The following is a 25,801-nucleotide window of genomic DNA, read 5'->3' as shown; positions in this document are numbered from 1 at the left end:
CTCCTTAAGAAATATACCCAAAAAAAATAGACCAAAGTGAGATGAGGTAGACGTAACTTCTAACTGATATATGATTGTCTCGAGTATTCAACCATATCTAACATTGCCCGAGCCATCTCCAAACCAGTCATCCGCAGCCAAGGACTCATCAGGCGAAGCATAGTTTATGATTGTGCTTTTCGATGTTGTGTAGGCATTGTAAGCCTCGACCCCGTTCTCGCTCCCGACTCCGCTCGCAGACTTTGAACCTCCCCATGGACTGCTAGGGTCATTTCGATGATGGGTATTCACCCAGGTAATTCCTGCATCAATCTGCTCGCACACTCGGAAAGCCTGGGGAAGGTCGAGTGTCCATACACCGGCTCCCAATCCAAACTCGCTGTCATTTGCCAATGCGATTGCTTGTTCTTCGGTGTCGAAACCAGCAACGACAATAACAGGTCCGAACGCCTCCTCGCGCCAGATAGATGTCTTTACAATACTGTTGTTTTCTTTGCTGGAAGCAAGTAGCGTTGGTTCGTAGAAATATCCCTTCTCGAAGTTGAATCCGTCAAGCGGGCTTTGAGAAACCATCCGCTTTGCACCGACGAGAGAAACTGCATTTCCTCCCTCTAGAGCGCTGTTGACTAGGCGCTCCACATTCCTCAACTGCTTCTCGGAGATAAGTGGCCCCATAGTTGATTCTGGGTTACTCGGAGCCCCAATTCGGCGTGTAATGCTCTCGATCTTGGCCTTGAGCTTGTGCAATAGCTCGTCTATGATCGAGTTTTGGGCTATAATTCGGGTGCTGGCCACACATGTCTGTCCACTTGCGATGAAGCTTCCAAAGACAATTCCGTTGACCGCCGTATCGATGTTGGCCTTCTCAAACACGATCAAGGGCGCTTTCCCACCCAACTCAGCAGTGTATTTCGCCAGATTTCCACCAACAATCTTTCCAATTGCCCTGCCGGCCTCGGTACCACCAGTCACGTCTACCTTTTTCACCAAGGGATGCTCAACCAGTGCTTTACCGGTGATAGCTCCATAGCCAGGTAAGACGCTGAACACGCCATCTGGAATTCCCGCCTCGCGAAGAATTTTGCCCAACATAAGAGTTGTCAATGGAGTCATCTCGCTAGGCTTAATTATGACACTGTTTCCAGCGGCAAGCGCCGGAGCAAGCTTCTTCACGGCGATCAACAACGGGTGATTAAACGGGGTAATCTGAACAACCACTCCGAGAGGCACTCGGTCGACAAAGTTGTGCAATTTACCCATTGTCGGCAGGACAGACCGTTCCTCAACCCTTAGCAGGGAGGCATAGTATTTAAACCATCTTGTCAAAGATGGGACCTGGGCCTTCATTTCCCGAATGACCCGACCCGTCTGCTTTGACTCGGTTGAGATGAGTTGCGGGAGGACATCGGAGAGAAGCGCTGCGCATTTATCCAGCACATCGGCACGATGATGACGACTCGCACGCGACCATACGCCAGACTTGTATGCTGCGTGGGCGGCGGAGATGGCGGTCTCGACATCTTCTGGCGAGGCTGCGTGACATCTACCAATGGTTAGACTGGGATCAAAGGGCTTCTGCAAATTAACTTACTGCGCGAAGATCTCTCCGGTTGCTGGATCTTCAATGGGAATGCTGTATACTTGTCAATGCTAGTTCGAGAGGGTTAAGATAACCATTACCCACCGGTCTGCATTCCCATCTTGCTCTTTACCGGCCAACCACAAGCGATATTCCATTTTGACAGAAAATATTTAGGTACATAAAGGATCCCTCCAAAATCAGGGGGAGTGATGTCTTTATAAATCGCGCTTATCTGGCTTATCTGCCAGTGCCCAGATGAGGGGTCAACGGTATTCGATCCGATCTCGGGGTCTTCCTGTTCCTTAAGGGACTTCACCCTCAACAGTGTCATGTTCTGTCAAATTGATTTCATTATCGTTGAACCGATATGTGTCGGGTAGGGGGCCATGTCGATCCTTTCTCCAAATTGAAATGTCGCGACCTGCACTGTTTTCGTCTTCAAACCCCCCACCATGTCTCGTTGTGACAATAATACGCCCGTTTATAAGGCTGTCAAGGCACTATCCCAGCCCATTGGAATCAGACAGGAACATATTGCCGATGAAGAAACTCTCCTGTACCTGAAACCTAAATATGACCACCGATCGCCGAATGAATATACCATCAAGAGATACTGGGACGGCTCGACCATTTTCACAGTCACTGGCCACAAATATGGCGACACCCCAGCTCGCGAATTTCGCGACTCGTCAGGACTTCCAATGTTCCAGTCTCGTGCGGCTGTTCTCGCATGGAAAAGACCACTCCGGGTACGATTACCCGGTAAGGAAGACGAAGAGCTTGTAGATTTCAGGGTCGACATGAACAAAGTCTACAGACTCACATTTCGCAATTCGATGGAGCCGAACTCCAAAAGCGAGCGCGACAGAATGGTGACGGTCGAAGTGCGAGAGACGGGCTGTTTCGCGTGGCAAGGATTCTCGGCCAGTGTTGGGGGCCAGAAAGTGGTTGATATTCGTGAGAGCATGACGATGAACAAGACACTACCCAAAGCTACCTCTCAAGGTGATGTATCCTTGATGCCACGACAAGTGCTTGAGATTCTTGTGGCTGAGGGTTTTGACTTGTCCCTAGTGAGTGCATCTTGTTTTGGTTGGTAAACAAAAACTAACTGCTCTGTTCAGGCTGCACTCATTGCCGTGTACATGGCAGATACGAGGTTCAGTACTGCACCTCCTCCCCGATTCTAAGAACTTTGGGACGTTACAAATGAACTGGTCTGGATCTAAATCTTTCCTATAATACGGGATACACAATGTTGCGAAATCTTTACACATATTTGTCGTATATGCCTCTTTGCTACCTCTGAAAGATCTATAAATACAGATAGCCCCTCTCCCCACCTGTATCTGGCTGCTGTTCTTCTCTCGTGGCTTTTATTTCTCACTTACGTATGAGAAACACGCTAATTTCAAAGCGACCATTCCTTTTCTCCAGTATATCACTGAGTATCTCATTGTTTGGCGGCCTGCGACAACAGCTAGTAGTTATCTTAGATATCTTAGATATAATCGCCTCCAAATGCCATTTTCCATTAGTCAGAAGCTCGGCCTCGCCTATGCATCTATATAGGCGAGTATGTTTGACAGGAAGGGCTATAAGCAAAAGTTTGCCACCACACCTACCGTTTTGCACGCCTATTTGCATCTGATCTATGAACTGTGATGCTTGGATAAATGTAAGTTTGACTCATAGCTCTTGGGTTGTTTGCTATTTATTTACTTCGCCCCCTCGCAGAGTTCTTCCTTTCTATACTTTACCTCATTGAAACTTATCATCCTCATCAATATCAACTTTATCAACTTTATCAATACCACAGACGACGACAGCCGATATCAATCCCAATCTCACTATGTCTGAGCAGGAGGATCTTTTTTGCAAGCTCCTGGGGAGAACCCACTCCGATGAGCTATTGAAGAGACAGCACTGCACAACTATCTCAAGTTGTGTAGTGGATAGCTCTCGTTGCCTAGCTGGAAGTGTCATTGCATCAATTAATTCGTTCCCAGTCCAGTGCCAGAGGCAACCAAAGATAAGCGACAGGCCCTGGCACTGGGCTACGAGATGGTCCGGGTGGGAGGTGGTCTTCGAGAGCTGGCATACTTGGCAGTTGTCGATTGTCTCGCCGGAGAAGTTCTTATTGATCATTATATGAGCCCAACACATAGTTATCGTGCGCAAATGGAATGCAAGATGAAGAGGCATAATGTGTGCTGACATGAAGGCGGCGGTTAAACAGAGGGTCGCAATGGAATGATGGAAAGCGGCTCGTACGATGTTATTCGACCATATCGTATCAATGATAATACAATTCTTGCTGGCCACCTAATTCATCACAATATTATGACCTCAGTATTCTACACCCTATCATTGTGGATACCGCAATGGTCACTGCAGATGCGGTGTTTCGACCTCTCCATGCGCCAAACATAGAGTTTCAGATTCGTTTTGTTATATTTGTTGGTATATATTAAAAAATATATGTACATGAAAAAAAGAAACGACGGCTGCATGATTCGAACATGCGCCTCCGAAGAGAATTGATTTCTAGTCAATCGCCTTAGACCACTCGGCCAAACCGCCCAATTGTTGAAAAAACTTGCCAGTTTTGACGTTAAGAGTGGTGACTTAAAAGAGTCAAACCTTTCATTAACCCCCTATAAATCGAAGATCCGATCGAAGTTATCTGCCTAGGCGATGTTGCATGTCAGAACATTTCGGCAAGGCCATGCGGTCAAGTGACATAAGATATCCAATCTTCGGGGCCAGATGGGCTATCGGCGTGGTTCAAATCCGGATCCTTATAATAACAGTGTCAGAAGGCAGGTGGGACTCGTAGGATTTGGGCTTATCTCCTACACACAATAGCGATATTTTGGTAGGCCATGTTCAAAGGTACGCGCGCAGCCGACAGCGGGAAGAGTCAAAGGAGGGGTGATGGGAACATAACGAGACATGTAAGAAAGTCACAGACTTTCTTGGTTGATCTGAGGCACCAAAATCGCGGAATGGTTCCCCGTCCGCGTTTGATCCTTGTGGGAGATAACAATTTATCGGTCTTCACGTTGTGGTTGGGTAAGTATAAAACCGTACGGTAATTATCATGCAAAGGTGATGGTGGCTCGATCGGGTGACTGGCCATATGCGAGTTGGATGTAGCATAGTCGATCGATCTGCTACCCCACAGGTTAGTGGGGAACTTGTGGTTCTCCCAAAGGCTGATTGGACGGTTATTTGGCTAAAGTATACAAAGGGAACATTGAAGACTCCTGTTGAAATTAAAGTACTGTATCTAGACATGCTCAATCTTCAGCGCCAGGCACTTTCACTAAAGTCTCCAAAACAAGACATTTATTATTTTTTTGGCAGAAAGTAAAAGAAATCGTGTTATACGACAAATTGTGATGATTGTATAGGCGACACGCGGTTCAGAACATCCATCTTTAGAAGTTAAGAATTGGGAAATGCAAATCCCAAGAGTGCTGCGGACAATATCCAACCACGACCAGCCGCAACCTCGTCTCTGTGCACAAGTCTTCATTTTACTTTACTAATCTTCATGGTGATATGCTTTACTACCTTGTTGATTGTTGGTCAACGCTTTGGATTTTTCCTTAGTCGAGATCTGCTGCTGAGCTTTTGCTTCGACTTGTGGAATGTCTATACCACTCGATCCTGAATCCAAGTTGCTCTGGCTCTGCCAAAGAAAGCATATGAAGAAGTCCGCGCTTCTCCAGGTTCTGACAGATTTTTTTTTCGGACAGAAATCCTCCGCTGAGTCGTGTTGTCCGATGCCACCGCTATAGCCAGGTTGCCTCTCTAATACGACAGAGCACGAAACCCCACCAAGATCTGAAACTTTTCTATAACCTGCGGATAACGCGGCCTATAACCGTACCATTGTGGGGTGGATATTTTTTCGGCTTCAGTGTCTCTCGTATCTCTCCAGTTGTTTCCTCCAGGAAGGAGGGTCTCTATGTATGCGGCCAATTCCGCAATCGTGCCATATTTATTGTGCCAACATTTGATGATTATTTCGTCAATTAACGGATCGCCATCTAACTTCGGAAATTCCATGTTCTGCAATAACCCGACAACTTTACGTCCATGCTCTTTAGGATCCTCGGTAAGACGTCGATCTCCGTAAACCTCAAAGCCGTAGTTTATGAGATAGTACAAGGAGCCCAAGGCAAATTGTTCGGTTCGAGGGCCTAGGAAACCGGAACTCCCACGTCGTCCTTAATCCTGTTCGTCGCTGTTAAGTGCTCTTCCATGCGGGGCGATGCAAGCTTCAAAATCTGACAGTCTTGGTCGGTTACGATCGAACAAAATGTTTTCGGGTCGTAGGTCGCCATGTGCGAGATTGAGCGATTCTAGAAAAGTAACGGCTTGAGCGAGGTCGTTCATCCATTCCTGTCGTAGGGATAGAGGTTCTAGTTTCTCTACTTTAGTAACCACAGCTGTTTGCTGGTCGCGAGTATGGTTATTTTTTATTCTCGAACCGAGGGTTACATCTAATGAAGCGGTTGGTAGACACAATTGTCAAACACCAATAAGGGTCGCACCTCGCATGTACTCGGGGAAGATGCCATTGCCCGCGTAGAGGAAACACTAGACTATAGAAGGGCAGGGCAGATGCCGAGAAAAGATCTCATAGATCTTGAGTTCTTTCCGAAATTGCTCTCTCTCGAAGTCGCCATATTTCGGGACCTTGACCACGATGCGAGGATGGACCTCATAGACAAAGGAGATGCCTCCTTTCCAGACCCAGTGGACATTCGGGAACTGCTGCCGGATATCCATAGTAGGAATAAAATGTAAAATGTTAGAAGAGGACGTGCAGAAAAGATTGTTGCTAAGCGTATGAGAGAGGTGAGCAGAGAGAAGAAAAGGGGGCCAAGGGAGGTTGGATAGCTGCATGAAGTTGGCTAGTTATTTAACTACGAAATTTAACAAATAGTGTTTCTGGGGCTCAGCAATGTATTGTTTAATACGACAACAATATAAGCCGTCGATTGCGTTATAATTATATGCTACTAGAAATGCTTATCAATACCTATCTACTAACAGCGGAAATCAAATACGTAGTGGTGGTTGAAACATGAAGCTATGGTTTGTCGCAATTAGTATATGTTTTGGAGATGGCGGCTCGCACGTGAAATACGTTAAGGGGGGGTTGAACCCTGGCCCTTATCTTATACCCCTCCCGTTTCTAGCCCGATTCGGCAAAAATTGAACAAAAAAGATATATGAACCGACGGCTGCATGATTCGAACATGCGCCTCCGAAGAGAATTGATTTCTAGTCAATCGCCTTAGACCACTCGGCCAAACCGCCCGGTAATTGTTGAAGACGATGGCCTGGAATGGCACTATAAAGGGATTTACAATAATTTAACAGAGATACACTATGTACCTATAGCTATTGACCTCCAAATGGTCAAACACAAAGCTCATCAAAGTTTTGACTGTACTTGCTTGCACCTCTTTAGTTTTTAGGGATAGCTTTTTATCTTCCAAAGGTTGTAAACCTTGAAAATGAGTTATGTGGTTTCGGAGAAAGCCCGCAATTCCACATTTCGCATTTACACCGCTACTAACCCAATACAATAGGTCCATTGGCACCTCTAGATGTCAATATCGTTGGGGTCACCGATACCTCCGCTGTCCCTATTCCGGATCCGACGTGCTAGCATAGAGAGAGAAAATGGCCGGCATCGTGTCCAGGGCCTGGCCTCAGCATCTAACAGTGATATCTTTAAGAGCCCGGTGTGATAATTCGAGACTGTGTGTAGGCGTCGTGAGGTATCGGGCTAGAGGAATACAATTAACTACAAAATGCGAAATGTTGATGTATGTCTGGGGTCATTATATCTGCTATTCTAAGCCCAAGGCTAAGCAGTTTAAGCGTATGTCTACATTCACACTGTCCGAGTATATATTGAGTTGTTTTTATTATTCCATTAACTAACTTTCATTTGATCTTAGACCGCTTTTTAGCCGAAGCCAAGTCTTATAGGGTTCACACTCAATTGCGTGACGTATTTCACATGCGAGCTGGACACCCCATAGCATATAATAAAAGCGATAAATTACAACATGCTATCATAACAACAATTATCTATATAAACTTCTCCTTTTCGCCTAATGCTTTTTGTATTATATCTGTGACCTGCCAGTTCTTCAACAAAAAGAGTGCATTTTATTCAGAATACTAAGCATAGAGAGAGAAGGAAAAGAAAGAAAAAGATCTACTGGGCAGGATCCTTTGTGGGATCCTGTCGCAAACAAACAAGCCAAACAGATCGTCACAATATCTAGCCCCTTGGGGGCGTTTAGGGAAATGTAGCAGATTAGCGATTGAGATATATATGTTTCTAGACTTCGGCGATGTAGTTTTCGAAACCGTGAGACTGTAAGTTTTCGATTTACTCGAAATAGATATATAGTATTTAAATGTCCCATCGATGGCCATCGAATAGGAGCGAATGCAAATAACAACATGGTTATTAAGATATAAGTGATAAGTATATCGCTTTTGATATGTGTTCTGGGGGTGTCCAGCTCGCATGTGTGTCTAGCTCGCATGTGAAATATGTTATAACATAATGATAAGTTCACTCTTGCTAGTCGGCTCCTACACCTTACGCCTAGGTAATTAACGTGCAATTTCTTAGTTCCTTGGTGTTTTAGCAGAGTTAGATAATGTATATAGGAAGTAACGTAGTTCACATTCGAGCTGCGCAGTCCAGTACACATAGTAAATCCGATAAATCAAAATTAGATATTGCAATAACGATTGTCTATAGGAACTTTCTCTTATGGCCTAGTGCTTTTTATATGATATCTAGCTAGTATATAGAGCTTATGGGAATTCAATAAATAAGTAATGGAGATATATATATTTCTGGAATCCAGCGATATATTTTTCAATACTACACACTAATGGAAGTTTTTAATCTACTTAAAATTGATATATGCTACTAAAATTGCTTATTAATGGTTATCGGCAAAAAAAAAAAAGAACAATAAAAAAACGTTGATTGCTGAGATATGTGTAGTTTATATTGCATTTACTATGGAGTTTCCGCTGCGCAGATCGCATGTGAACTACCCGCGTTAGTTATAACCAATAAGCAAAAAAAAGAGAACGACGGCTGCATGATTCGAACATGCGCCTCCGAAGAGAATTGATTTCTAGTCAATCGCCTTAGACCACTCGGCCAAACCGCCCGTATTGTTGAAGAGATTTGCCAGGAATGGCATTAAGAACGGCAGTGTTTTAAGACGCAAAGAAGATGCCTAAATCGGGCACCGAGCTGAGCGGGGACTAGAACTTAATAAGCAAATTTTCTAGTCCCTCAGGTCCCGCTAAGCTGGAACCCGGTCTAAATATTGACATAGACTTGGGCGATCCTTACGGGGTTCGCCACATGGCCCCCACGCCAGTGACAATGGAGGATTCCTTTTATTCTGGGACCCCCCTGGATCCCTCTTAATTCTACATGAATTAGTACTGGCACACAGACACAATACAGTTGCTTCCTCTCCTAGTCACTGTATCTTACCTGGTTGACAGGCTGTACACCCGAGACCAGTATATTCTTATACTATAGCGGGTAGCGGATTTTAAACCTATATTTTTTTTAACTAACCTACTTTGCTAAATACGCGAAGAAGATAAGAAACTCTTTACAGTGCTGGGAGTAAACGGCATAACCACATGCCTCCCAAACAAAAAGGAAGGATAAAACGTACTAGTATCCCCGATGTCAGATGCGAAGCGCAAGAAATTTCATTATTTAACCGAATAGAACTTAATTCCATGCATAGTAACTCACAAAAGTATGCAAGAATAGCTTGCGTTCATCAAGCACAAAACAACTGTGAATGAAGAAGCATTTTACACATACATGCCGTTATATCCGTTGTGACTGCGCTCGCCATTTCCAGTGGAGTAAGAATCCCCACTTCTCACACTACATGTACCTTTTCACCTGGGCCTTGAACGATGAAAACAGTGAAGAGTGAGTGGGTGTGTAGAATTGACCATACCACTAGCAATAATTACCGTCGGAGGACTTTATCATGAATCGAGGAAGGGGGAAGATAGGAAGATTGTACATAACTACGGTGTACCCACTTAGTTATAACATGCATGGTATGATGTCTGTCCTTGTTTGAGACCCATCTCTGTGTTTGAAAAACCCTCAAATTCTCCAGGGCAATTAGACTGCGAACTGTGGACCAATGTAAAGTATCATTTATGCAGAAGACGTCTAACTTGCATGCTCATGCTGCTATCCCTAGTAGGGCACTGTATCCGCTGCTGATTAAGTTTATGCCCTCACCGTGGGTGACAAACGAAACTGTATCCTCTGTCTCGTCGCAAATAGCGGCGACTACTCAGGTTGGCAGGCTCAGGTGGTCAACCACCGCAAATGTTGAGCCCATGGTAGTGCCAATATGGATGTGAATAGTGCCCCACCGAATACATTTCACAATTCATTTGAAGAACCGGAGGAACGCTAAGATCACATGTGCGTCGTTCTACTTTGAACCTCCTAGGACTTACTTTTAGAAGGAAAACTGCGATAAAGATGTGAATACGGATCTCGGATTTTCCTTCGATAATCTTGTTTTTGACGATGAATTGAACGTAGACTATTGAATCTTCTCTCACCCAATCGAAAGCTCGAGCAGGTCTTCTGATCCCACTTCGGGCTTTCGGTCTAGTGCTCGACTCCTGTTCTCCATCGAGTGCCTATCTAGATACTTGGATCATGGGACTAAACCTGCAGCTTGCAGGGCCTTACGCATGAACTCTTGAGGTTTAGTGCCAAATTCTAGGCAGATGACGTTTGCCCAAAACGGGGTATCCTGGACCACTCAAAGTGCCCTTACCCGTAGCACATCTTCTACAGTGACCGGCGCGTCAATTGCAGGTTAACAGTCTACGGAACACGGTACGCTGTACATGAGATATGCTGAGTCCTTCCTGGGCACATCCGTAGATCCCCCTCGAGTATGCCCAGGCGATCAGTGTAATTCATTCTATGTAATTTTGTTCAGGTTAACGTTCTATGTTCTATTTATGCCATGGCTTTCTTTCGAGCGGAGCAGGGCAGAATGCAAAGGACAAGAATGTCACGAGCCAGAGCAAAAAGAGAGAGAGAGAAAAAGAAAACAAAAAATGACCTCGGAAGGCTCAAAGGATGGGCAGCACACCGGCATTTTCGTAGGACCGTAGGGTGTCCAACCACGTCTGGTAAGTGTCATCACTACGGTTCCAGCCAAACTCGCGAGCCTTGGCAACAGTGCTGATGAATGGGATCTTCTGCGGCGATGGCGTGATTAACCAGTTCATCAACTCAAATTCGCCTAGCTGGAACGCCTCGATTTCACCACCGTACTTGGCAACGATTCTCTCCCATATCGGCTTCTTGTCCTTGGCCCACTCACCCATGTTCATAGACTTCGTCTGCTCCGTGGGGGCTTCAAACTTGTCCATCGGGACCTTGAAGTAATCGGCGAGCAAGTGCCACAGGAACTTCCAGACAATCACATCACCGTTGCAGTGGTTGAAAACCTCATCCCTGCACTGGTCCTGTGTCGCAGCCCAGACAGTGAGGTCAGCAATGCTGGGGGCGTAAGACTGGTTCTCGACTCGGTGGTAGCTGTCTAGGTTTCCTGGCCATTGGGGGGCCTCCCCGAGTTCACGGCAGATGAGGAAGTACTGGGCTATCGGAAGTGTTTCGTTGATACCGAGGTCTGTAAATCATCTATTAGTCTGATTAAAGAAGAGGCCCGGTGATTTGACCTACACTGCCAGCTGTAGCCAATGATACCCATGGGGCGGATGATGTTGTAGTTCCAAGTACTACGGCGCTTCTGGATGGCGAACAGGTCATCTTCTTGCTCGTAGTAGAAGATGTTCTCGGGACCTTCGTAGCGAGGCATGTTCTCCACGAGGGGGGTTTTGATGTCCCTGAATTGGAATCCATAATGCTGCCAACGGTCAGATCTGGTTCAATTTGTTTAAGGTTCAGCCGTACCTTTCCTCCAGTTTGCAAGACCACACGCTGCAATCTAGGGCAGGCTAGGTCTACCGACTCTAGGAAATTGCGGAACAGAGGGCCGTTCTTCACGTGGAGCTTGGAGAAGTCATTGTCGTGGACGTAGGAAGTGAAAAAGGCATGGGTAACATCCTTGCAGAGCTCCTTAATTTTGTCGACAATTTCCTCAGCCGGCTCCAGGAAGTCGAGGGCAACGAACCGAACCCTCGGGTCCGTGTAGATTGACTTAATGGGTCTCCTCGAAGTAGTGATGATCTCCGACCTTGGAACAGTGATTAGATTTTTTCCTTGAAAAGTACCGAAGCGACGAGGTTAGATTCGCTTACCATTCTCTGTGTGACTGCTTAACCAGATGATCGATAATGGCTCCCCCGCTAATACCGTTGGCGCCAGCCACAAAGGCAACTTTACGAGTTGGAAGGTGGTGGCCAAATGGGTTGCTCATGGTGGGCAAGAAATCCTAAGGATGAGATGGATGAGATGAAGAATAAAGAATGTGAAGTTATAGTCTCTTTTATAACCGTCGTTCCTATGCAGACCATGCCATTCTCATCGATAGAGGTACCATGCAGTTGTCTCATAGAAGGCATAATCGCCAAGATCCGAGAAAAGAGGAGAGGTCCCACCGAGATCCACCCGGGTGGGTCCCAGATCTCCGGGCCAATAATCACGCTCATCAGCTCCGTCAATAAGTGGATCCAGGTGCATGGAGGAGCGATGTGCATTTCTGCCAAATGTTCAACGGCTCCCACTTTTCTGGTCTTAATTTTTCTTCACCTTTCACATTTGACGACCCGTTGAAAATGACAAGGGTCCTCAAATTACTGAAGATCCTGTGTCAATGAGACCTGATATTATTTCCTCTTCTAGGAAAATCCTCGTCTATGTACCAGTGGCGTTGTTAGATAGCTTTGCTTTGTTTTTAGAATTAAGTCCTATCCATGCTGTTATAATCTCTAACTGTCCTTCCGATACACAAAGCCACTCTCTTCTACTACAACATTGCAAGGTTTTGAGACAGAACTTCATTGTAACAACTTTCTTTTAGATGACATACACTTTATAAAATACAAATAGCATCATTCGGGCTTACAACCGAATGGCCACAATCTTCGCAGGCTCCATCTTTCCAGCAACCGGTGCAAACTGCGCACCACTAGTTGTCACGTACAAAATCGAATGTTCACGATTAATAGCGACAGCAGTTGATCCCCCCACTGACAACATGAACTGGTTCCCTGCGAACAAACGAACACGCCCCCTAGGCGATACCTTGATCAACTCATTCTGGGGATTTGTCGACAGATAGGCCGTTCCATCTTTCGTCAGGATGAAGTCGTCGAACGTAAAACCGCTAGTAATGATCTCGACTGGTCCCACCGCAGTCGCGTTTCCGTCAACCGGAATGCGAGCATAGACTTCCTGGCTAGTGCTAGTGTAGTAGACAAAGCTGTTCAGCACCTTAAGTCCATTCACGCCAACTTTCACGGCCTGCCCAGCGGCAGGGAGCATTGAGGCGTGCGACAAGGCCACCGAAGATTCTCCTGTTGTGGTGTTGAGGCACCAGATTGTTCCCATTGCGGCGTCGGAAATCAAGAGCAGGTCATCGCTGAACTTGGTTATTCCATCGAGGAACTGCCCTTTGGGTAGAGGTGCTAGAACCTTAGCCTCGGGCGTTGCACCAGTAACGTTGACAGTCCAGACAACGAATGAACCCTGGGTAGGAGTGATGCTTGGAAGAGATATGTTGCCGGAAATTACCGCAAAAACATCATGATCTATTTCTGTAATGCCCATAGTACTCATAGCGTTGGGGAACCTGAACAGAAGGGTAGCTTGCCCTAGGTGGCTACTATTGCTGTTTTGCACGATTGACCAGAGCTCAGGGGTGTCGATTCGCGTGGCAAGAATGTTGCCGTTTGACCGAACAGCGAGATTTTCAAACCAACTGCCATTTCTCTCGAGCTGAAAGACTGTGGAAGCTGGCCGAGATTGGTAACCTCTGGGGTAACGTGGTGTGGCAAGGGATGTTTGTAAGAAAAGAGGCAGTGAAAGCCAAAGTACATTGAGGAAAACTTGAAAGCGCATTTTGCAGGTTTGTACAAGGAGTTGTGAACTGAGATAAAAAGAAAACGCAAAGTCCGAGTAACGATAGCACCTCGAGTTTCATTTGTACATGACTTTGGCTGTCAAGACATAGCCTCACGACAACGAAAGCTGTTTAACCTGTTCCAGCTTTTTGTTTAGTCTAACGCTTGGCTCGTTGCGGCTGTCACCATGATTATACTAGGGACCTTCCAGAATAAGAAATGTCCCGAGTCACGATGGGCTAGTCGAATTAGAAACATGTGGATGGAACAGCTCCTTGCCTATTTTGGGTGGGCGCTATGCGCAAGGTTGTGCAAAGCCAAAATGGGATAAATGCCTCGTTGATGTACACAGAAACCTTGGAAATGCCTTGAGTTCCCAGGGGCCACAATTCACCTGGCATGTTTTGTTGAAACCAATACATAGTTTCCGGGTATCCAAGGACTATTGGCTGCAAAACTCCGGGAGGGGACCATCGAGCAAATAGAGTTGGCAAGCTGACTCAGAAGTGCGCATAGAGACACGCTCGACCTTCCTGTGCTAACCCAGCTATGAATTTCACGATTGGGTACTCCGCAGCAGACGGATCCATTTGGCTTGGCACGTCATTAAGTCCACCTTGATGTGCGAGTCACCGTTGCCTCTTTCACGCATGCGGTGAGTAGGACGTGTGGGCTCCGGAGATGTACCATTCTGATCCATGTTCCCAGAGACAAACTTTACATACCTGGGGAGCTGATCCACGATTCTGGGGGCTTTTAAACCCTCCTGGGAGTACATTCGTCCATCCCGGGACCAGAAAGCTTTTGAGAGACTCTAATAAAGCTTTCACTCAGTGCCAAACCTCGGAATATCTGAGTCATATCAATCTCATAAGTACTCGACTTAATCCTTGGACGCAGAAAAATAACCTTAGGAGACAGATCAAGGTTTTTAGGAGCACCGCAGCTCCCAGGGCTAGCACATGCTTTCCGGATAAGCACCGGCTTCACAAGTTTACGGTTTCCATGTCTCCTTTTCCTGTGCCTCTATTTTGCCATAACCTACTGCCACGTGACAAAGACAGTTGGGTATGGTGTCAACCTAAGGCCGTGAAAAGCCTGAGGAATTAATAATAACGATATTAAAGAAATCAAAGTGTATCACAGGATTTCTAGCACCTAAAATGCTTACTATAAACGCCCACCCGAGCTAGTTATGTACATAAAATAGCTTAATAGGGTAATTTTTATACTTATCTTGTATAATGATGGGCGATGGGCGTCTAATTTCACAATGCCGACGGGTAGCTCCCGTTTCTAGCCCCGATTCAGCAAAAATTCAACAAAAAGGATACGTAAACCGAAGTCTGCATGATTCGAACATGCGCCTCCGAAGAGAATTGAAAGAATACTTGTGCATTACATTAAGGTATCTTCCCGCCCGGGCTGTCGTGGTATAGGGTATAACAATTCGGGTAGACTAAAGTGTCCACTTTATAGCGGATACCCACTCCCGCCCGATTGAGCAAAAATTCAACAAAAAGAATATGTGAACCGACGGCTGCATGATTCGAACATGCGCCTCCGAAGAGAATTGATTTCTAGTCAATCGCCTTAGACCACTCGGCCAAACCGCCCGGTAATTGTTGAAGAAGTCGGCCGGTAATGGTACTATAAAGGAATTCCTTATAAAATGTGCACTAAGGGAAGAATGTTGTTGATTTAATATCAGTCTAGGCAAAATATATATTATGAAAATAAGCAAAGACATATAGATAACTCGGTTAGGTTTTAATTAATTGGTCATGATATTGCTTGTCACCTAGGTAGTGTTAAGTGCTTATGATAGACATCTCTGTCCGCATTGCTTATACTGTTTGTTTTGTCCTGGTTCTGTAATCGTGCTCTCTTCCGCCCTCTCAGATCGAGGTCTGGTTATATGCCAGGTCCCTTGGGGGTTATGCTCTATTTTCGGGCGTATTTTGTGTTCTTGGGTCTTGTTAAATGCACATACAACACAAAGAGGGGTTGATATGATTTTATTGGTCAGGTACCATAAGAGTTTATCACTGTACTCTTTTCAAGAATTATCGCGGGTTCATCTAGAGACCATATTAGTGATTGAGTCGGTGTACCTTTATGTAGTTGTTGGTATAAGCTCTTATCGTATCGCCAGTTGTCTCGAAACAGAGCGAGCTATATATATTTTAGCATCGATGGTAGCTACGTGTCCTGGTTTGGTTAAGGCTGGGCCATTTCTCTTGAGTACCGCTTCAGGGTATAATGTCATATATTGGGTATGCACATGTGAGAAAAACTATATTCAATCTGATGAATTGACTATTAGATTCCAGGGGAGGGACGAGATATTGAATATTTTGCTCTATAGAAATACGCTACATCCTGTATATATCTAGCTACTTGATATTTAGGGGTGTTTGATCATGATGCGCTTGTTACCTGGAAGTGGTCGGGTCGCCGCCACAATGATTTGAAGCAGTCTCTTGGCCTGGGCTTGGTTCGAGGCTTTGTGAAGAATGGAATTATAGACATCATCCACAGTCGTTGGTAGGTTTCCTAACAGGCTCCTGACTGCTTGTCTGTCTATTCGTGGCATCTCTTCAATCATTTTGGATATCAAATCCAGCCAGAGATAAGTTCAATTCTCAGTCGCTAGTATCCCACAAAGAAGTTCTTCTCTTGTGGTTTCCCTCATAATTCGGGGACCTAATTTGGACACTCAAGCATGCACAACGTGATCCATTTCGGAGCGAAGTTACGTGGAAAGCTTTTCACTTAGCAATCGAATTTCAGGAATTCTCTCTGTGAGTTCAGAGAACTCGTTTTCGATGTTCAAATATGGACGGCTGGTCACAAGGACTTTAAGATAATCGTCGAAACCTGAGATTTCTTACGACGTTTAAGACCTTTGAGCAGTCTGATGAAATCCTTTTAGTCTTTCGCCTGGCACTTCATTGGCCAGTTTCTCGGTCGATCGTGTATACGAGTAGCCCGAGTTTTATTACATGGTGGGAACATTTGGAAGCTGACAAAGTCTATGGCGATCAACGAACTATCCCTTGCGCTTTTTGTTATCGTAGAAAGCATTATTGAAAATGTAAATCTAGTTGATTCCTAATGGTACCTGCTAATGTTATGGAAGAAGAAATCCAACGCACGAGAAAATATAATGAGGCTAAGGAATTTTGGAGAGTACATGTTGAACCAAAAAAGTGATAGAAATATAATAAAAAATACAACGTCCAGGTTAAAAATATGAGCCGAAATCTCCTTCTACTTCCATTCCCTAGATTGTCATAGGGAGTAACTAGCTATTCCTATTCTACTAATTAGTTCCTTAGGTGACAGGATAAATTTAGAAGCAAATTTTAAATATAAATACCGTATCCACGCACATCTCCAGTTCTCTTTATTTGCATGAAACGATTAGAATATTTCTTATTTTCATAATATATATTTTGCCTAGACTGATATTAAATCAACAACATTCTTTAAGTGCACATTTTATAAGGAATTCCTTTATAATACCATTACTGGCCAATTTCTTCAACAATTACCGGGCGGTTTGGCCGAGTGGTCTAAGGCGATTGACTAGAAATCAATTCTCTTCGGAGGCGCATGTTCGAATCATGCAGCCGTCGGTTCACATATTCTTTTTGTTGAATTTTTGCTGAATTTTTGCTCAATCGGGCTAGAAACGGGAGTGGGTGCTATAAAGTGGACACTCTAGTCTACCCGAATTATTATACCCTATACCACGACAGCCCGGGCGGGAAGGTACCTTAATGCAATGCACAAGTATTCTTTCAATCAAATGTATATACTAGTTGTCTATTAAATATAGAAAAAGGTGAGAGGTATATACTATAAATTAGATTGTGACATCGCCTATGGACGGGCCGGTGCCAATAGGCCTTTGTAGTAAGTAAAATTTGTATAACTAGTTAGTTACCTAGTGAAGTTACCTAGTGACTTACATTATTTAGTTATGCTAGAAATTGGGTAATTCTTAAGGCTAAATGTTTATATGCCCTAATATTATATGCTACAATTAATAGGATTAACTTAGGAGGGGTGTATAATGTATATAAATATGAAGCAATAGAGAACTGTGGTTATTAACCTCACATGCGGGAGTTTATTAATATACTACATAAGGTATGAACAAGTCGGTGAAAAGTATCTATCGTGACCTTATGCCTTGAGCTGACCATTGTGAGATTGATTTTGAAGCGCTTCAAATTGCCCATGGAGCTTGGCTGTTCTCCCAAAATCAAGTCTATTACCCACATCTGCTTTTATGATTCCAGTTGCATAGACGCCCTGTATGCACCCAGCCTAGTCACACTACGACGGCAAATTAATTCTGCATTATCTCTCGATTTGATTGGTTATTTACGTATAGCCCCACAAATTCTTGAATGAAAGCTATTTACAAAATACCAGACAAAGATCAAGACGTGGCTTTGGCAACCCCGAACCTTTGCGAGAGCACCACGAATTGACAAACACTGAACACAACTCGCAAAGACCAAGGGATCTTCTCTTGAAATGCCTTCTGCACATGCTCTTGTGTTTCTTCCCAGTCCACAAACCCAAGGGCATCCACGTTTTCCCGAGATGTCAGGCGAAGGACCAATTGATGAAGTGGCCCATTTTCCTGAAATTTCGTCGGTCCAAGGTATGGTTTCTTCTGCCGTGTATAGATTTCCTCAGTGACGAAGGGATGCACCGCCTCTCGCAAGATAAACTTCTCCGTTAGAGGTCCATCTGGCGATGAAAATTTGATTTTCAGACTGGGTGGTAGGCTGTTGACATATTCTGTTAAATAGTGGTCTAGAAATGGAGGTCTAGTTTCGACATGATGGACCATGTCGATATTGTCACCAAGATACCGAAGCATCGAGTTGCAGAAAAAGCCCTTTGTAAAGAGATACTCCGCTGTATGAAGTGGATGCCAACGGTTCGCAATAGCGTCCCGAACTCGTCCATCCAGGCTTTCTGCTTGCGCAGTCTGAGGAAGCGTGACGGCATATATGTCTGTCCATTTGGCGAAGGGCATGCGGCCGGCCATTGCCATTAACTTCAGAATTGAGGTATTGTTAAGCATTCGTTGCGTCGACTCGGGTACCCTCTTTTCATCTACGGGGATGGCCAGTGTTGTATAAGAGTCGCTGAGACTTTTTGCGACTTCTGCAATCTCTTTCTCCGATGGCGAGGGGAGCCATGAGGGATCACTTTCAAGCAAAAAATCACCCACCAATTCTTTGTATCCTCCAAAATGCTCATCAGATCCCTCCCCTATCGGCATGATTATTAGAATAAGGACGATGAAATATACTCCTAGGAAGACGGACCTGTTAATATCACTTTAATGCCGTGCGATTTGGCGACTTCGGCCATGGCAAGCCTTCCCATGCCATTTGTGTCCGGCATGGGCATTTCGCTGTGCCAAACAGTATCCTCAAATTTAGAAACAATAATATCCTCATTGACAGGAACTGGGTGGAAGTCAACACCGAGCCATTCAGCCGTACGCTGTGCAATATCTAGTAATGTTTAGCGTTCCGGTGTTGGGAGTTAAAGTATGACAAATTTCATACCAGACTCGTCCGCTCCGCTGTCCTTGTCAAATTGCACCGTGAAGCATTTGATTCGCGAAAGCAGATGGCTCCCATCATTACCAAGACGAGCTCCTTCCTCCTTGACGAGATGAGCTACCATGCCGGCCACTGCAGAGGAATCGATTCCACCACTGAGGTAGATCCCTAAAGGCACATCGGCCCTCAGGCGAACTTTGATAGCTTCCATTAGGCGGGTCCGCACGCCTTCGACCATCTCAACTTCTGATCGAAGCTCAGGTGTCCTCTAAGCCTAGTGCTTAGTGGCCAAGGCTAAGTGTTTCTAGAGAGAGTACAGAATCTCACTCACCTTGTCTGGATATTCAATATCCCAGTAAGCTGCATCTTGAATAGGCTTGAAACTTCTGCTTATAATATAATGCCCCGGGGCAACCTGGTTCTTATTAGAAATATCCAAACGTAAAAGGGAATTGCAAACAAACCGATTGGACCCCTTTGAACATTGTCCCCGCTCCAAACATCCAGCCGCGCTCCCTGAGGCTTTGAACATCCCACTCTGGCTTCCACCCAAAAGGGAGGAAGCATTTCATTTCAGTTGCTACGAGCAATCTGTTGTTCACAATCGTGTAGTAGAGCGACTTGACTCCATACCGGTCCCTTGCGCCAATGAATACCTTTCTGCGGGAATCCCACAAGATTAAAGCAAATTCGCCCCGAAGATGTGACAGGAAAGATAAACCGTAGTGCTTGTAGAGAGCCAAAACAATCTCACAGTCGCTTAGACTACGGAATTGATATTCACTACCCAGGAGTTTTCGATAGTATGCGTCATTGTAAAGTTCACCGTTAACGATCGCGTGGACGTCATTCTCGCTATCATGGAAGGGTTGATTTGCCTGGGGGCTGAGATCGACGATGGAGAGTCGAACGTGGCCCAGATCTAAAGAGGGTTCAGTATTTCGAGGGAGAGATCTTTCAGTTTAAAGGGCAAAAAGGCACATACAAACGTCACCATCATCGCTTGCCCATTCTCCACGCGCATCGGGTCCACGGTGTTGAACAAGATCTAGGCTCTTGCTGAGCTGCTCATTGATAGATGGCGAGTGTTCCCCGTTCGATTGCGCGGGGTTCGCTCCCAGTGAGAGGACGGCGCTGATCCCACACATTGTAGTTTAATCGTTTTAAACCTAGCGAGGGGGTTAAGGTAGATTGGGTATAGAGAAGGATGTACCGATTGAAGTTTTACGGGGGGAGGAAGAGCTCAAATAACACTCTTTCTCAACTGCACTGTTGTTCGTTGGGTGGAAACGTGCAGATCCCAATCTTCGGCAAAACAAATGGTCGAGTGCGGGGAACTGACGTTGTTGTCCATTCGAAAGCGCAAAGGATTTTCAAGGAGAGCAATCAGTGAGTGATATGGGCACTAGTATGTTTAATTTGAAGGGACTTAATGTTTGCTCCTGATGGCAGCACGCCTATCGACATGACAAAAATATGCGATGCAAGAAAGCAAACTACCAAATTGAGCGAAAGGGGGCCACGGGTATCATATTTGTCTGAGCATGAACCTAATTGTAGTGAGATTACGCGGCGAGAGCTGTTCACACAGATGGCCCCCAAACGGCCTTAAACCCCTCTAAGCAGGGATCGGAGATCTCGGGTGGTCATTTGTCATGTAGGTTGCTGGCTTCTATGTTAGTAGTAAACTTCGAAGAGGGCCCTATAATAGGCAAGGAGCGTCGAATCTACCCACTGAGGAACCCGAGACTTATATTCATTTTAACAGAACCTCCACCAATTTTATATCTGGCACTGCGGTTTATGAAATATATATGCATAAGTCGCATCGAACTTCAACGGAATAGAAGAGCTCTAGACTTACAATACTAATGCTCCGCTAGATAATGACTCTCCCCCTGTCATGTTACCACATAATCATCAATCGATACATATATGTATATATTCTTCTGGCCCTCTGACTAATTGCTAGCTTTTCACGCCCGCCCTTCCACGTGTTATGACGGCATTTTCCGGAAGGGCTGCTTCTCGCCGCTTGGGGGTTGGAATGATACTGCAATGTCGATAATCGAGGCTGCAAAGACTAACGAATCCACCGCCCACACCATGGAAATGAATTAGGACCCGTGATTCAATACGATAGAGATGTACAGTCCAACTCTTCGGGGACAAACTCCCTATAGCTTACCTGTTATACTATTTAATCGTTCTAGTAACATACCTATAGATAGCCCTAATCCATTTTATCTCGGATAAAAGAATTCCTTGGCGTACACTGGCCCGATAAGCTGTCTCAAACCGATTTATCAAGGGGCTTTTAAGGTGATTAATACCACCATTTTTACTACCAAAACCACGGACAATTCATTTTATCGGTTTATTTCATTAAACATCATGTCCATGGCTGAATTTTATCTCCAAAAAATCCAGATCTTGGTCGTTTGCAGCTTCCTCGTCTGCAGCCGTAGCGCGCCGAACTTCCTTTATTTGTGAATTTCAGAAACAAGTCTTCTGACACATATTTAAGCTACTGGCAGCGATGTTTTGGGACACTCCCTACATTCACGTTCGTACGCTTTACCTTGTAGATGTCAATGCTCAGCGGTTCACTCCCGTACCCGCAAACGGGACAATTCAATTGGAAGCGGAGCCATGCGGCACCAATAGGCGTAACTCGGAGCCTGCCAATATCGTTCGATTCGTGACTTAATGGGCTTTCGATTCTAATCTTACTGTTCCAAAGTCGTGGAAAGCCATTGCACCAAGTATTTGAGGATGTGGCTTACATCTAGGCCGTCGAAAATCAAGCGACCTTCGGGGGAATCATAGCTTGAACGTAACATATCATGTTCAAGTCAAGGCCTAGTCAGTAGATATTATTTTGTGTTAATATAATTGGTTACATTCCGGAGCCCCCCCGGTTTATATGGAATGTTACTTCCTACATTGACGTTGTCATCGAAATCCAAGAAAAAAAGTATTCAATCCGACGCCTAATCCAAAGAATCTTGGGGCGGGTTTGGATTGCAAGTAGCCACTTTCCTTATAACATGGTATTATAGTATCTTCAGCATTTAATGATTTTTCATTCTTTCCGAGATCACCGAAATGAGGCTTGAAGGGCTCCGAATCGTCAAGTATGATGAGGTGATTTTGATGGCTAGCCAGCTTCTGCCTGGAATACCGCAATACATTTATATGGGAGCTTTTGAGGGGCAGATGCGTGTGCGAACAATCAGGCACACCTGCAACGGGCTGTTTCGGGGCCGGCCCCGATAGGTTCCAATGTGTAATGCAACCCCCCAAAGCGTTGGAAATGCAGTAATATACACATACCAGTACATGAGGACTCACCGCACTTGGAATTATGGGCCAGTATGAGATACTGCTGCAACGTAGTATGATTTGGAACCTCAATGGTGGTGCTGTATCGCTTTCGTGACATCACGAGGCAGCAATCAGATGAAATTCACCATGTTCTTGGATGTTTTGGACATACTTAAGTCCTTCCAATTCCATAACCTAAGCGTTCTTATACAAGCTTACTTGCGCGAGTCTTCTAGCCGTTATCTAAGTTTGGCCTGAATTTGCCGACCAATACGACCCTGTTCCAGCAGCTATGGATCCAAACGCCACCCCACTGACTCCTGGGGACGTGTTTGGCTATACCGATACCAAGGGGAAATGGCCTAGGGATCCTCAACAACTCGCTGTCAACGGCATTGACAGCGGCGTATTCATCAATGAATTGGCGAACATTGAACTTTTGCCGGGGAAGCTCGAATCACTTAGTGACGGCGAGAGGAAGGCCTTCGAGAAAAACCCCGAGAACCTACATTGGAAGGCCTACAAACAAGGGCCGTCTCTGATTGAGGAAGGAACTTACCGAGGGACTCAATTGGCACTTACTAAGATCTATGATCTTATAGAACAGCGGTACTTACATCAGTCCTTTTTCGATTCTCGAAGATGGCTAATATGCTCAATAGTTTTGTATCCTTCATGGACGCAGCCAATTTTGAACCTTTGGTTCCATCGCCCCTGACTAGGGATGAGAAGAAAAAGTTCTTTGCCTTCACAGATGGCTCAGACGGTTACCCGCCCCATCTTAACCTTGCTGGAAATGTGTCAGCAGCAGAAAAGGAGAAAAGCGAGACCCAGAAATCAACACTTCAGCCATCTGCTCTTTTTAATAAGATGCGCCTGCTTCAGTTAAGCACACTATTACCTAGCGTTGTGCCTAATAAGTACATAAGAACGGCTGCTCAGACAGCCTCATGGGCTTGGTTTGGATCTATGGGTACACCCGATGCAGGGGAGAAGCTTGAAGATGTGGAGAACTACAACAAGAAAGCCCGCGGACGGTCGCATCGTGAAGATATATTCGATCTCCCTAACGTGGGCGATTTAGCAGATTGGTACAGTGATGCCCGGTTTTCCCAGCAGCATTTTACAGGGACCAATCCTACAACGATCGAACGAGCCTCAGATAGTTGGATACATCACTTTATCCAAGCCGCAAAAACACCAGAGGATGCAGCAGTCTCCTTGACCATCACTGATCTTAATAATAGCTGCAAAGAGTCTTTGTACATGCAAGATTACAGCTACTTTCGCGAGGCTGCTGGGCTGGATCCGACTGCCGTCATCAGGTGTGAGTTTGATGACCCAAACGAGAAGGACAAAAGCAAAAAGAGTTATCGCTATGGTTGCGCGTCGGTCTGTCTCTTTTATCTAAATGATGAAGGTCAGCTTTACCCGCTAGCTATTGTCATCGACTGGCGGGGCAGTGCTGAGAGATCGGTGACAATATACAACCGCGAACTGATAAAACGGAAGAACATCCGATCAGGAAGCGAAAAACATGATCAAAAGCAGAAGGTAACCGATGAGGCTCATGACTGGGCTTGGAGATACGGTAAATTATCCCACCAATTACGTCCTCTACATTGTGCGCTGACTTGTTGGTTCCGATATAGCTAAGACCTGCGTGCAATGTAGCGACTGGCTTCGACATGAAGTCACCGTCCATCTTACAAATACTCATCTAATTGAAGAGGCCATCATTGTTGCCTCTAACCGACAACTAGACCCGGGCCATCCTGTGATGAAGTTGCTCTATCCGCACTGGCAGAAGACCCTGGCACTCAATGCGGCTGCCCGAAACACGCTCGTTCCCCATGTTATTGTCGAGTTGATCGGCCTTCAAGCAAAGGAAGCCTATGCATTTATCCGCCACGCGTATACAGACTTTGACTTCAAAAAACGCTACGTCCCAACGGATCTCAGCGAACGTGGATTCCCTCCAGAGCAACTCGACCATCCGAAGTTTCACAACTACGCCTACGCTAGATGTATCCACAGCATGTGGCATAAAATCAGGAGCTATGTGGAAGAAATGCTCGCTCTAGACTACCCACAGCCTAGTGCCGATGAAAAAGTCCTGCATGACGAGCGCATTCAGGCCTGGTCTGCAGAGATGCGGAGTTCCGATGGTGCAAATTTGCCAAAATTTCCGACTATCAGCACGTTCGCGGAGCTGGTTGACTGTGTGACCATGTGTATTCACATCGCATCCCCCCAGCACACGGCTGTCAATTATCTACAAAACTACTACCAGTCATTCGTGGTCAACAAGCCTCCCTGTCTTTACGTTGAGCCCCCAACCTCTCTGGAGAGCCTGCTCAGCTACACCGAAAAACAGCTTGTCGAGGCACTTCCTATGAATCACACTCGGGAATGGCTTCTTTCTTCACATACACCCTATCTGCTCAGCTTCAAACCGGGCAATAAAGAAAGCCTGATTATCTACGCTGCTTCAAAGTTCCGAGTATATCACAACAAGACCTCGGAGAAGGACCAGGCCATCGCACGAGCGACCGGAAAGTTCTACACAGCGCTCGCTGACAGCGAAGAAGAATTCAAAGGTTACGGACAAGCGACGGATGATTGGGGGACCATCCCGTACGAGGTGTTGAGCCCAGAGTGGAATGCAGTGTCCATTTTGATTTAGCCGTGTCAGTATTACTACTATGGCTACGGTGGTTTTACTAGTGCGAATATACCCAAAATCTATCATCTTACATTCAGCAGTCACAGATGCAAAGAATACAGTAGCATCTTATACTGTGATTTAGTAGTATTAGGTTTACTATTCTGATTATTCATATTATATATTGACTAGTTATATTTTTATGGAAACGTACGTAATACACGAATGCGACACCTCGTAACTAATATTTTACTAAATAAGAGATCCGTTTCAAGAAACTACGGCCGATAACTTCCCGATATTTACACCGTATCGGATATTGGATGAAGGAAGCAAACTTTTATGGCTACATAAGTTGAACATACCAATGGTTAGTGACCAAATGGAGAGAAGAAAATCGGGAGTAGAAATCCTCACTCTGCCAATTTTTATTGTTTGCTGATAGCATGGACCGGAGGGTGG

The 25,801-nt window shown here is 45.3% G+C and overlaps 7 protein-coding genes across 7 annotated transcripts; 2 read left to right on the top strand and 5 right to left on the bottom strand.

Annotated features, from left to right (window-relative positions):
- Positions 1-87: 87 nt before the first annotated feature.
- On the bottom strand, positions 88-1,737 carry N7447_007024 (aldehyde dehydrogenase; the record flags this gene model as incomplete). Its single annotated transcript, XM_057231286.1, has 3 exons — positions 88-1,543; positions 1,592-1,633; positions 1,685-1,737. The coding sequence occupies 3 exons, from the start codon at positions 1,735-1,737 to the stop codon at positions 88-90; spliced, it is 1,551 nt and encodes a 516-aa protein (XP_057086376.1).
- Positions 1,738-2,034: 297 nt separating this feature from the next.
- On the top strand, positions 2,035-2,772 carry N7447_007023 (uncharacterized protein; the record flags this gene model as incomplete). The annotated part of the gene is made up of 2 exons (XM_057231285.1): positions 2,035-2,655; positions 2,707-2,772. 2 exons carry the CDS (start codon positions 2,035-2,037, stop codon positions 2,770-2,772), a joined length of 687 nt encoding a protein of 228 aa, XP_057086375.1.
- Positions 2,773-10,789: 8,017 nt separating this feature from the next.
- Positions 10,790-12,102, bottom strand: N7447_007022 (SDR family oxidoreductase; the record flags this gene model as incomplete). Its single annotated transcript, XM_057231284.1, has 4 exons — positions 10,790-11,352; positions 11,406-11,589; positions 11,637-11,919; positions 11,984-12,102. The coding sequence occupies 4 exons, from the start codon at positions 12,100-12,102 to the stop codon at positions 10,790-10,792; spliced, it is 1,149 nt and encodes a 382-aa protein (XP_057086374.1).
- A 644-nt stretch (positions 12,103-12,746) lies between these two features.
- On the bottom strand, positions 12,747-13,745 carry N7447_007021 (uncharacterized protein; the record flags this gene model as incomplete). The annotated part of the gene is made up of 1 exon (XM_057231283.1): positions 12,747-13,745. One exon carries the CDS (start codon positions 13,743-13,745, stop codon positions 12,747-12,749), a length of 999 nt encoding a protein of 332 aa, XP_057086373.1.
- A 2,409-nt stretch (positions 13,746-16,154) lies between these two features.
- N7447_007020 (uncharacterized protein) lies at positions 16,155-16,355 on the bottom strand (the record flags this gene model as incomplete). Its single annotated transcript, XM_057231282.1, has 1 exon — positions 16,155-16,355. The coding sequence occupies one exon, from the start codon at positions 16,353-16,355 to the stop codon at positions 16,155-16,157; it is 201 nt and encodes a 66-aa protein (XP_057086372.1).
- A 1,845-nt stretch (positions 16,356-18,200) lies between these two features.
- On the bottom strand, positions 18,201-20,495 carry N7447_007019 (asparagine synthetase B family protein; the record flags this gene model as incomplete). The annotated part of the gene is made up of 6 exons (XM_057231281.1): positions 18,201-19,048; positions 19,105-19,296; positions 19,351-19,615; positions 19,679-19,762; positions 19,812-20,269; positions 20,333-20,495. 6 exons carry the CDS (start codon positions 20,493-20,495, stop codon positions 18,201-18,203), a joined length of 2,010 nt encoding a protein of 669 aa, XP_057086371.1.
- A 2,471-nt stretch (positions 20,496-22,966) lies between these two features.
- Positions 22,967-25,360, top strand: N7447_007018 (putative lipoxygenase; the record flags this gene model as incomplete). The annotated part of the gene is made up of 3 exons (XM_057231280.1): positions 22,967-23,283; positions 23,337-24,265; positions 24,327-25,360. 3 exons carry the CDS (start codon positions 22,967-22,969, stop codon positions 25,358-25,360), a joined length of 2,280 nt encoding a protein of 759 aa, XP_057086370.1.
- Positions 25,361-25,801: the final 441 nt, after the last annotated feature.

Source organism: Penicillium robsamsonii (assembly GCF_028829455.1).
Source record: "Penicillium robsamsonii strain IBT 29466 chromosome Unknown utg000003l_segment0_segment0, whole genome shotgun sequence".
NCBI classification, from domain to species: Eukaryota; Fungi; Ascomycota; class Eurotiomycetes; order Eurotiales; family Aspergillaceae; genus Penicillium; species Penicillium robsamsonii.
Note: the sequence above shows the minus strand (reverse complement) of the source record. Positions and strands in the feature narration are given on the sequence as shown.